Here is a 12,447-nt window from a genome sequence, read left to right as displayed (position 1 = left end):
TTTTTTTTTTTTTTTTTTTTTAATGTTGAGTTCATTTGCTATTAAGCTTCATTGCTTCAGTAAGTCATTAATAGCTTAATAGGTTAGCCACTTTGCTTATCATTTGATCTATTATTATATTTTCGAATAAATATCTCTTTTTTTTTTTGCTAAAAGATCAGATTATATTAAAGGAGAAAAAAAGAGAGGAAAATATGATACAAAAGCAAAGGCTGAGCCTCCACCTTCGGCAAAGCCATCAGCAGAGGCTCAGCGCTGCTAAGAATAAAATCTATATCTAGGCCGCCCCCCTTCATCTGTAATCAGCTCATTGATCAACATAGGAGGCAGGGTAGCCTCATCAGAGGAGGCTCCAGATGAAGCCGCTATCTTTGCCAAGTAGTCAGCAACAGGATTAGCTTCCCTGAAGCAGTGAGTAATCTTCCACTCTACAGAGATCAAGTATGAAAGGAGATAGCACCATTCTTGATACACAAACCATGGAATGAGCCTGTGGTGAAAGAGGGAAACCACCGCAGATGAGTTGGACTCGATCCAAAGGTGAGATATATGCAGGTCTTGAGCAATCAAAATGCCTTTAATGATGCTCCAAATCTCAGCTGAAAATCTGAAATCCACGCCCAGGGAGAAACTAAAGCACCGCATCATTCTCCCCTGGTGGTCTCGAAAAATACCTCCGCATCCTGCACGACCAGGGTTTCTAAGGGAACACCCATCAACATTTAGCTTCACCCAAGTCTGGATAGGCTTGCACCAATGGACTTCCAAAATGCCTTGTCTGCTACGGGGAGCAGTACCAAGATTAAGTGTTCTATAGATAATGAGGTCCTCTACAGATTTGGGGTAGAATTTTTGGCTACTACATAAAAAAGAAATCTCACTTTTAATGCCACGAAGGACTAATGCTGCCCTTCTCGATTTACTCTCATAGCGCCTCTGATTTCTTTCATTCCAAATCGCAGCCATCGTAACAAGAAAACTGAACGTCCAGCCCATCTTTAAAGACCATCCTTTGCCCTTGTTGCGCCACCAAACAACCATGTCTATCACTGAATCTTTGTTGGTCCAGGCTACGTTAAACAAGTCTAAAACCTTCCTCCATAACTTAGTTGAGAAGCTGCAATCAAGGAATAAATGGAAGGTAGACTCAGAGCTGAAGCCACATAGATCACACCTAGAAGGAAGGTGAATTCCTCTAGATTGAATTTTCTCATCAGTAGAGATCTTGTCATGCAACCAGCGCCAACCCAGGGTAGAGAGCCATGGCGGAAGGAATTTATGCCAGATAACCTTATCCCAAGAAACCGAAGATGATGCGGACCTAAGGGCATTCCAGGCAGACTTAACGGTGAAGTGCCCCATTGGATCTAAGCTCCAAATGCGTCGGTCCTCCATAGGCAACGATGGGAGGTTTATGCCCTTGATTTTTGAGAAAATGTCCTTTAAGAAAAAGGACTCCACCTGAGGCATCATCCAGCGACCTTCATCAATGAAATCTGACACTGAAGGAGCAGGATTGCGAATCACGTCCTCCCCCAACTCCGATAGCTCCCAAATAGAATGAGCCCCTACCCAATTATCTCTCCAGAAGTCAATGTGTCTTCCATTGCCGATGATCCACCTCTCATTATCAGATACAAACTTCCACATTCTCCTTACCCCTGGCCAAATGGAGGAGCATTTGTAGGCTCTCTTGGGTCTACTATAGCTAGACAAGAATCTTGCTCTAATAATTTTGCTAAGATGAGAGTCGCCATGCTTGATCTTCCACGCTAGTTTGGCAATTAGGGCCTTATTAACATCCCTGAGTCTACGGATACCAAGGCCACCTTCCTTCTTGGGCTTACAGACTTGATCCCATTTGACAATTACAACTTTGGAGCTATCAGTCTCCCCTGTCCAGAAGTTCCGCATCCATTTTTCAAGGCATTTAATCATGGTAGCAGGCCACCAGTATATAGAGAAGTTGTGCAAAGGCATACCAGAAATGACTGATTTAACTAACTCCACTCTACCAGCCATAGAGAGAAGTTTTCCCTTCCAACCCGCTAATTTTGCTTTGATTTTATCCATCACAGGGAGAAGGGGCTCCCTTTTCACACGACCTTGGAAGATTTGGACACCCAGATATTTGGTGGGAAAAGAACAGATTGTAATATTCAACTCATCAGAGAGCCACTACTTTCTCGCCGAAGGGATTTTCCCCAAAAACAGTTTACTTTTTTCTAAATTGAAAAATTGACCTGAGCTGCTTTGGTAGCTATCAAGGAAAACCCTGAGGTTTCTTATATACCTTTTAGAGGCGTTCATAAATATGAAAACATCATTAGCGAAGAGAAGATGGGTAGGAATTTCAGCTCCACGGGGACCAACAATAGACTTGATAAGATTCTTGGCAGCCAGATCCTTTAATCCACGGCAAAGAACTTCCTCGACAATAATGAATAATATGAGGGAGATGGGGTCGCCCTGCCGGAGACCTCTACTTACTTCAAAATAGCCCACAGGGTCGCCATTGAGGAGAACAGAAATTCTAGCAGACCTTAGAATCATGTGGATCCATCCTATCATAGTGTCAGAGAACCCAAATCTGCTAAGGACCTGGAATAGAAATTCCCATGAAATGGTGTCAAAGGCCTTCCTTATGTCAAGCTTCAAGCCTAGGCCGCTTCCCCTGGATGAATTTCCCATCAGGTTGGTTAACTCAAAAGCCAACCCAATATTCGTCTGGATTACTTTGCCCTTTTGGAAAGCTCCTTGCTCCTGAGAAATAAGTATAGGAAGGACTATAGAGATACGGGATGCCAAGATTTTTGAAAGAATTTTGAGAAGAAATTCCCCATGCATAATGGATGGAATTTATCTAATGATCTGGCATCATTCACCTTAGGAATTAGTAACAAAAAATTATTATTGATTCCATGAGGGAGAATACCTGAAGAGAAGAACCCTTTCACCGCCCTGCATACATCAATGTTCACCACCTCCCAGCAGGTTCTGAAGAAAGCTCCTGAATACCCGTCCGGACCTGGAGAACTATCAGGATCCAAGTCCCAAACTGCTCGTTTAATCTCATCATCAGAGGGGATGGAGTCCAACATAAGTCTATCTAGGTCATGAAGAATATTGGGAATGCAATTGAAAATTTGGGGTTGAGTATCTAGCTCGATCCTCTTATGGAACTCCCCATAGAAATCTGCCAAATAGCTCCCTAACTGACCCTGATCACTTATCTCAACCCCACTCTCTGTGATAATGCTCCTGATGGAGTTCCTCGATCTCTTTATACGAGTCATAACATGAAGAAATCTAGAGCATCTGTCCCCTTCTTTCAACCATCTAATTCTGGACTTTTGAGCCCAAAGTTTCTCATGATTGTCAATGGCTTTCCAGAGCCTAGTCTTTGCATCAGCTTCCAAGTCAAAAAGATGCTCAGAATAGCCCTCTTCCTCTATGCGAGATTGAACTGTCTCCAACTCAGTCCTCGCACTATCAACCTCTTGATTCAGGTTAGGAAAGGCCCTTCTTGACCAAGATTTGATAACAGGCTTTAAACTCTTTAGCTTCTGATATAAGATAAATGTAGCAAAGCCGATCAGGTTCATGTTCCATGCTTCCCGAGTCATATCCATAAACTCAGGGTGGTCCAACCAAATTTTGTTGATGCGGAAAGGGAAGTTCTTAGGCTTAGATGAGAGCCTAGAGGAGACTAGCAGGGGAGCATGATCCGAAGCAATTCGGGGGAGGACCTTCTGAGAGCAATCATCAAAGGAGTTCAACCAATCTTCGCTCACAAAAGCTCTATCTAGGACAGCTATCACATTGCCAGACATTCTGTTGTTGCTCCAGGTGAACTTCTTGCCAGAGGAAGGAATTTGGATCATAGATGTGGCATCAACCATGGCTCCAAATTCAGATGCAGCCCCTAAGAAAAATCTTCCAGGTCCTCTTCTCTCATTATCAAATAAGGTCACATTGAAATCCCCGATAATCATTCTTGGACGACCAGAAGGGTTAGTGGCCATATCCAGCCAAAGATCCCTTCTCTCAGCTCTTAAGCACTTGGCATAAACCACTGAAAATTCAAGAACTCTATCATTCCACTCAAGATCAAAAGAAATTTGCTGATCAGACATGGAGATTATCGAAGGCTTTTTCAAATTTTCCTTCCACAAAATCCAAAGGCTAGGCTGCGAGTCATTCGTATCATTGTGAATTAACTCCGACGCAAACCCGAGCTTATTAAAAAACAACCTTGGAAACTTGATCACAGGGATCATAGGCTCTGCAATACAAATTAAATCAGGAGAATTTTTGCGAACAATTTTAGATAAGGTTACCCTGGCAGCAACCTTCTTAATACCACGAATGTTCCAGAACAGGAGCTTCATGATAACATGTGGGGGTGGTTTGATCAGTCCTAGCACGAGACCGATCCACCACATTCACCTGCTTGCCCTTTTTCTTCTGATTTCTAACCTCAGATTCTCTTTGTAAGGCGGCAAAGTCAATCTCCCTAACACTGTTCAATCTTCCTGCACCAATAGAATCGGACCTGCCTGTACCAGAAACGATAGCATGGCCATCGCGATTAGCATATCGCAGACTGCGGTGCACTCCTTCCGTCTGATTTGCCATGGCCTGATTGGCATCGACGCTGTGCAAGAGAGGGTCCGGTGGGTCGTGAGGGTCAAAGGAGCCCTGCTCCATACCCAAATCCAGAGCAGCCACCTCATTATCAGATCCAATCACAATCTCTATTCCAGAATTTACGTCCATATTTGATCCAAATTAAAATTTTGAATGACTGTCCATATTAACTAAAGGAATATTGGACTCTAATTCAAAATTTGAAGTAGCTTTCATATTTGCTAAGGGAATATTCATCTCCATCTCCAAAGGACGCCTAGACTGGGGAGTAATTGATTCCGATAAATTAGTTTCCTTTTCGGAGTCAACTTCCATAACAGAAATATTCTCCATTTGATTCTCATCTTCTCTATGAGCGGTTGCCCCACCACCGCACAAGGCTGAGCCGCCCCCATGGATGATACCAGCTCCGTTATACTGCTGCAATCTTCGCGTGGAAGATAAGGTTGTGGGAGCCACCGAGTCCCTTGGTGGTTCGTCTACATAGTTTGCACCTGGGATACCACCATCATTCACATGACAAGCAGCCTTGGACTCTACGATTTTTTTCCTGCAGTCTCCAATGATGTGTCCTACCTTCTTACAGTATCCACACTTCCCCATAGCATCTTCATAAAATAGTTTCTGCTTGAACCAGAATAGATTCTCAGTCCCTGGCTGCTTACGCTCAACCTGAATCTCTTCTGGTCTCAAGCCTCCGATCTCCATTTCAACAAGGACTCGAGCACAATTACCATACATCACATTTTTCGTGCGTTGATCTAACGCAAGAGAACGGCCATAAGCTTTTGCCATTGTCAAAAGCACTTTCTCATGCCAGTACTCCAATGGTAATTCTGGAAATCTCACCCAGACAAGAACCTTATTGATAGGTTTTTCATGAATGTTGAAATCAAGGTGCCAACGCTGGAAGCGCACTAGCTGACCTCTAACCTTCACAGGGCTCCTCCGCCATATAGTGACCATGTCACCCTCAGAGGCAAACTGGAAGATGGTGACGCCCTTGCCCATGGGCACCATCTTCACGGCGCCCTGCAGATTCCAAGCCTCATGAGCCTCCCTTCGAACGTTGTCCAAAAAGACATGATGGAAGTTGATTCTACCAATTAAGGCAAATCGATATCTTCCTAGACGATCTTCATATGTGTCTTGGGGAATAATCACCTTCGTGGAGTTTCCTGAGTGAACAGGGTCAGGAAGTTCGCTTACCTCTGGAAAGGTACTCCCAACAGCTTTTGCATAGGATTTCTTTAGTCCATGAGCCGCTGTCGGCCTCCTTCAATAGGACCTGAAGCCACCGTGAGTGGCTCCCTGTTGCCATTGTGAGCCGGTGACGAGACTTCAACACAACCCTCATCATCATCCCTCATTTCCATCGGCCAGAAGTCTGTGATCAATTTCTGCTTTCCTCTATCTGGTGGCCATCCAGCAGGGAGCATAGAGCAAAACGCTAACTCACCACCACTCTCCATCCTCTCTCTCCAATATATCTCTGATGTATATATGATATATTGATATATATACCTTTTACTTTGTTTATGTTGCTCACTTGCTTCTAATCATTGCTTTCAAGCTTCAATCACAGGTTAGCATTTTACTTTTTAGTTTTGTGACTTGATGTACACGTTGATTTTTTATGACTTAATGACTTGATGTATAACTATATAAGTCAATCATTCATGTTGATTTTTTATGACATGATATGGCTATGTTAATTTTTTTATGATTTGATGTTGCTTAATGTTGGTTTTATATGTTATAAGGCATATATTGTAGGGTTGTAGCATGCTAAATAACTTTAGAAAATAGGAAAAATAAAAAATGACACATGGGTGATTTGACTGTCATGGTAATGCCATAATGGGTGATTCATCGCCAAATCGATTAGTCACCCCTCCATCACCTTGGATCGATTTGACACCATGATAACTATGCTATCTATCATTTGAGTTTCACTAAGAGATCAAGGTTACACTAGGCATAGGAACAAAAATATTATGCATTAACTCTTTTTATTCCTGAAAATAAAATTACCTACTAGATTCAATTTTTTCATTGTTTCGATACGATTGTATCTTGACACTAGGCCTTCTTTTAAGAAGTTGAAGTTATAGTAAACTAATTAGTTTAGTACATTCTTCAAGACCAATATATTTTCTAAAGGAATTAAACTAATATTTAAATATAACTAATCTAAAATAATTGAATTTGTATCTAAATATTTGACCACATGTGCATTTGCACGTGAGAATTTACTAGTATTCGTTAGTGTGTATTCAAGCCTCTGTAATTTTTCTTTCAATAATTGTATTTCTGTAGACCCTTTAGTAAGGTATGGAGTGGGATTAGTATTTATAACCACATTATCTTTGACTAAGATTAATCTTAGTGTGCTTTAAAGTATCTTTTGGTTATATGTGAGTTTGATTGTAGGTAGATCGTCCTATTAGTGAGACTAGTCTGTTCTCAAGAGGGAAGTCATTATCTTTTTTAGTTCATGGATATTGGTATACATTTATTCCATGTTGAGATAAGGTTTCTCACTACTACACATCTGGGGTGATCCAAGTTCAAAAGGTGGACTTGATGTAGGAGGGGGTAAGTGTATAGCAAGTTAACCTTGACTCGAACATTTTTCTGTGTGATCGAATAAATATTTTTTTTACGTGGTGGAATAATGCTTGAAATTATTTATAAGAGTAACTTCTGAAACATATTCTTTCTTCTTCCCTTTTTTTGTTAAAAGGAAGAAAATTTTAAGAAAATAAAGAAGAAACAAAGAATCTGATTTTAACCCTCCACTTTCGGCATTGCCATCAACAGAAAGAAAAAATTAGAAATAGTCAAACTGAAATCTAGGGCTGGACTCAGCATCGTGGCTGATTTCCTTCCTAATATGAATAGAAAAATGAATATTTTTCTCTGAGATTTTTTATTTGGCTGCATCTTTTGCCAAAAAATCAGCTATGCAATTTACCTCTCTAAAGCAATGAGAGATCTTCCAGACTATAGAGTTCCAAACATATTCTTTCTTCTTCTCCCTCTCATATAAATTGATAGCCCACCATCTTACTCCATACATAAAAAACACATATCATCATATCTATGTGTTAGTCCACACAACTTATGGCCTAGATTTTTTATCACATTATGAAGTTACAAGGTATCAAGGATTAACGTCAAAAGTTTGTGGTTTTTAAATAATAATTACATTAGTTATGATGTAACCTATGATGCTAAGTTTTTATATTTTCTACATAATACATAAATTTGGCTTAAAATGCCGAATGCTACTTTTAGAAAAGAACGATCTAATGTACCTCTCACCTACCTAAGCCACGGTGATCAGACGATACAATAATCAATAATGCATATATCTTTCTTATCCTCCTAGGTACGTGATTAAAAAGTGTGATTTCACCATAGGTAAACCATGAATCTATATGTTGGACCTATAACTGCATTATATGGCTATAATGGAATTGATCTTTGCAATGCACAATTTGTGATAGTGTATACATATGAACAATGTAAATTAGAACAGATCAATACACATCCAAGTTGGTCAATCATATCTATACAAAGCAGTATCATATATAAAATAAATCAGTCATCCCAACAAAATTTTAAAGAATCCTCAATGGAGTTACCACTGTAAGAACCACACTTTTTCATCTCAAATCTTTAACCCAACAAAGCAGGGAGGAAGATGTCTCCTTTTAGGTTTTGTTATCCAATACAAATTAAATCACCACTTAGATCAGGAACTAAAACCTATTAATGACTATGCATGACTCAAATTCTTTACAGATTAAGTCATCACCTAGACTATAGTCTAGTTCCATTAATGACTCCATATATTACTCTAATATAAAAACCATAGATTGTATATTAATTAGGAAACGGCCTAAGTAAGGTATTAGGCACCCCAATCTACCCGACTCAATAGCTGGTATTTTTAGATGAACAATACTTTTAATATGATAAAATGTTAAAAGTAAATATATATATATATATATATATATACACACACACAATAAAGAATGATAGGGAAGTGAATATTATAAGCTTTAACTTCCGATGTGTGCTACAAAAGAACAATAGAACCATCCATATAATAAACATATTGAAATATAGAAATATGTAAACCTAAAGTTAGATGCACATACAATAAGATATATCATAACAATTTGCAAAAAATGCAACAAAATTCAACGCAGATTGTACATTAACTCTAAATGAATGCAAGTCTAAACTTTAAAAAAAATGCAATCTAAGGTTAACATGAAACCATGAATAAACAACTTTACACCATGACATGAAAAGTTATGGCAAAACAAAAAAACAAGAAACCTATGACTAAACATGCATCAAGAAATAACACAACATGATCCCTATATACAAACAAAGCGTAAAACCTAAACAATGAGGCTGGTGTAACACATGAACATGTAAGATTTGAGTATGAATAAAATAGTAACATAAATTAAGGTTAGTAGACAATATCATATGCATTATGTATTCACTAAATATAGAAGAATATTACATATGTCTATGCTTAGGAGAAAAGCATACCACCGAAATAGTGGTGATACATCTATAATCAAATAGCTATAAAACAAGTATACCTAAGAAAATGAAAAACTTAAGCTTGAAGATAAATCTAGAACCTAGTTGGAGCTCATGCATAGCTTAGAAGAAAAATTATTAAGTTAAAGAAAGAAAAACTTTAAAAGCACTGTCGGATATCTCATACTTCTCTCTTTAGCATTCAAAATCTAGAGCTAATGGCTCGTAGGACATAGTCCTTATTATATAGTTTGAGATTCTCCTTGAGCCTCTCTACTTCAATTAGCAACTAAATTACTCAAACCATTCTATTTTGAGTGTGATATAGCCAATATAACATCAATAGAAAAAAAAAAAAAAAAATTGAAAACAACTTTCCTAACTCAATTAAGAGTGAAAACATCCATGGCAAGGTTTACTTGTTCCATACCACGTGATGAGACCTTGCCGAGCATGTTGCCAAGGGCCTCAAACAGTGGCACAATCTAGCAAGATGGTATCTATCAAGAAATAAATCCACCAAAACTACATTCATCAAAAACTGGCCTACTGACACCACCAAATCTTCCTTTCGTGATTTGCAAGAATAGGATGTAAAATTTTCAATTAGGTGGGCTAGCATAGTCAAAGATTTGTTTCCAAAAATCGGTTTAGCGGTGTTGACTAAAGATGGAGTAAGCAGAAAGAATCCAATATTATTGGTAAGTGATCTCTATGGAGATATTGGATTCTATTAGCACACCTTAATGATATGAAATATTTATTACTATGTGTGGACCTAAGGTATTGTTTCCTTAATGGGGAGGAAACCCTAATTTGATTGCAGGGTTGGTCCCTACCCTCACCCCTATATATAGTTATCACTGACCCATTAAGTGATGCTAACGACCAAAAGCAAAAGGGAAAGAGGGTAGACCAGACCAACATTGATCGTGTTGTACAAGGAGCATACAAGAAGACATTGAGGAGTTCTTATTCTTCAACCATGGATTCAGGTATGCCTAAAATGTGTTTTTTGTAGTGTTTGTCATGCATGCTTATCGATCTTCATGAATCGTTCCGTATTTATTTTCTATCATAGGATAGCCAGAGGATGAACATTTTCCATCCCCAATAAGACCATCCTTTCTAGCCCAGAAACCACTGAAGAGGCTACACAGGAGAAATTGATAAGGCGAGAATTTTGGAGATCTCTTTTGTAACCTCTTGGAAAGACCTAATGAGCAAGAGAGGACTCAACAGAATTAACCTCGGTACACGATGGAACTTCCCAAAAGGCAGTCATGAGGTGTGCTAGCCCAGATATCGGTGAAGAGGGAGTGTCGCACCACCATGTTGCTTCTACAGTCAAAATTTCTCCTTCTGCCACACACGGATCACTGCTGAGGCCATACAGTACAAAATCATCATAAGAAACTATGGAGAGATCTCCTTCGGAACCTCTTGCAAAGAGCTGGGAATTGAAAGATAAATGCCAGACATCACCCCAACACTACAAGAAGATTACAAGGATGTTCCAAGAAGATAAAGAAATACCTGTAATCCAATGCATGCAATAACATTAGAATGGTTATGGTCTCTTTCTGGCACGCACATTTACCCAAGTTGAACCCAACCAAGTTTCAAAATGAAGAAAATGGCTAGGCGACAAATAAAGTTACCTAGCTGCCCATGCATTTATCAGGTGACAAACAATCATTGGCATTGCATTCATGGGACTCAACCTAAAAATCCCCTGCAATTCTTCCTGTCGCAGAGGGAAATTTTCATCTATTTGCTTCTTAATTTTCTGATATCTGATGCACCCTTTGATCAGCTCTGACATCTTTGTCTAATGTATCAAATATGATGCTCAGTCACCAGCAAGCAGAAAATCTTGTTTAAATCCTTGAAAATGTAATATTTTCAGCACCACAAGGATTCTTTCTAAGAGTGAACGGTATCAACGGCTTTTTTTTTTTTCTTCCTGCATCTTATGAGTACTTAGGTTCAACACCACAACACCTTCTAGCTCAAGAATATTTCAGTTACTCTCAGTACTAGTGCAGATTCCTTGATTTCATCCTCTGATTGTCCCTTCATATGCAAATCATTTCTTTCCATAATGCTGATCACCAGAACAATTCAGAGGAACCACGACCCAGCTTGATTAATATTCACAATTTGCTTCCCAATATTTGTAATTTGCTCCATCCTCCCTCACGATCAAACGTTAGAGAATATAGCAGTCGCCTCACAACCTAATCCACAACCAATTTTTACTCAGTAAACAGACTTGGCTTAGGGACAATATCCCTGCCCTATGGCCGCTCGTCCATGCCCAATCCTATTGGACAAACCTTAGATCTGCCCCTAGCTCTACAATCCACCCGTCTTCCCCAGTCCCTGAAAGTCCTCCTGGGCCTACCCATCTTTCTCCACTCGAGTCTTAAGGTCAGCTGCTTTCATCGTCGAACACCCAATGTAATGGACAGCATTCATCCTTCCTCTCCATCAACAAATCTAGCATGTACATCAGGTCCTGGTCTTTGTTAAGTGGGACCACAGGTGCTTTCTCCAACAATACCAATTTCCCATGAGTCAATGCACAGCTAAATTTCAGCCAGAATTTTGAGCAATTAATCAACTACCATATCCAAGTTGCAAGTCTTCCTAAGGTTCAAGATCTTCAAGAAATTCTCACGCCTCATACTGATCAAACCCTTGATATTTAAAGCTGAATAGCTATTCCTAGCCTTTCTTCAAGTGCACAGCCATGCAACTCATGCAACTCTTCCAAAGGTTTAAGATCTTTGTGACAAAGGAACCAACGACTCCAATTTAGTAAGAGAAACCAGGGCTTGGAGCAGATCTTCCAGTTCAGTGGTGCACTGGTGCATTGCTGATTGCTAAAGGGTCTTGGGCTTTAGCCCTAACCCTTTCAACTTCTAAGAAACTTTAGGAAGAGAACATTTTTTTATGGCCAAACCCGTCACAAATGTCAACTTTACAATAGACAGCAATGGCTACCTGCGAGGATTAAAAAGAATTACCAGCCAAGAGGAACCACAGTTCCACAAAAAGGAAGAGAAGATACTACACAAAAAAATATTACTATAAACAGCGGCGGATATTACCACACCTAAAATTACTAATCCAGAGCCCGTCTATTCATAGTAGTAACTTCTTATATAATTTTATCCCACAGGCAACATTGATCGAGAAACACCAAAAAGAAGGAAACATTGA

General features: G+C 39.4%; 1 protein-coding gene across 1 annotated transcript; it reads right to left on the bottom strand.

Moving 5' to 3' along the window:
* Window positions 1-4,791: 4,791 nt before the first annotated feature.
* Window positions 4,792-6,122, bottom strand: LOC122078054. Its single transcript, XM_042643927.1, has 2 exons — window positions 5,939-6,122; window positions 4,792-5,828 (listed from the first exon to the last, which is right to left on the bottom strand). The coding sequence occupies exons 1-2, from the start codon at window positions 6,120-6,122 to the stop codon at window positions 4,792-4,794; spliced, it is 1,221 nt and encodes a 406-aa protein (XP_042499861.1).
* Window positions 6,123-12,447: the final 6,325 nt, after the last annotated feature.

The sequence above is a fragment of the Macadamia integrifolia genome, chromosome 5, assembly GCF_013358625.1.
Source record: "Macadamia integrifolia cultivar HAES 741 chromosome 5, SCU_Mint_v3, whole genome shotgun sequence".
Classification (NCBI taxonomy): Eukaryota; Viridiplantae; Streptophyta; class Magnoliopsida; order Proteales; family Proteaceae; genus Macadamia; species Macadamia integrifolia.
The sequence above is the reverse complement of the archived record's forward strand: the minus strand, read 5'-3'. Positions and strand labels throughout refer to the sequence as shown.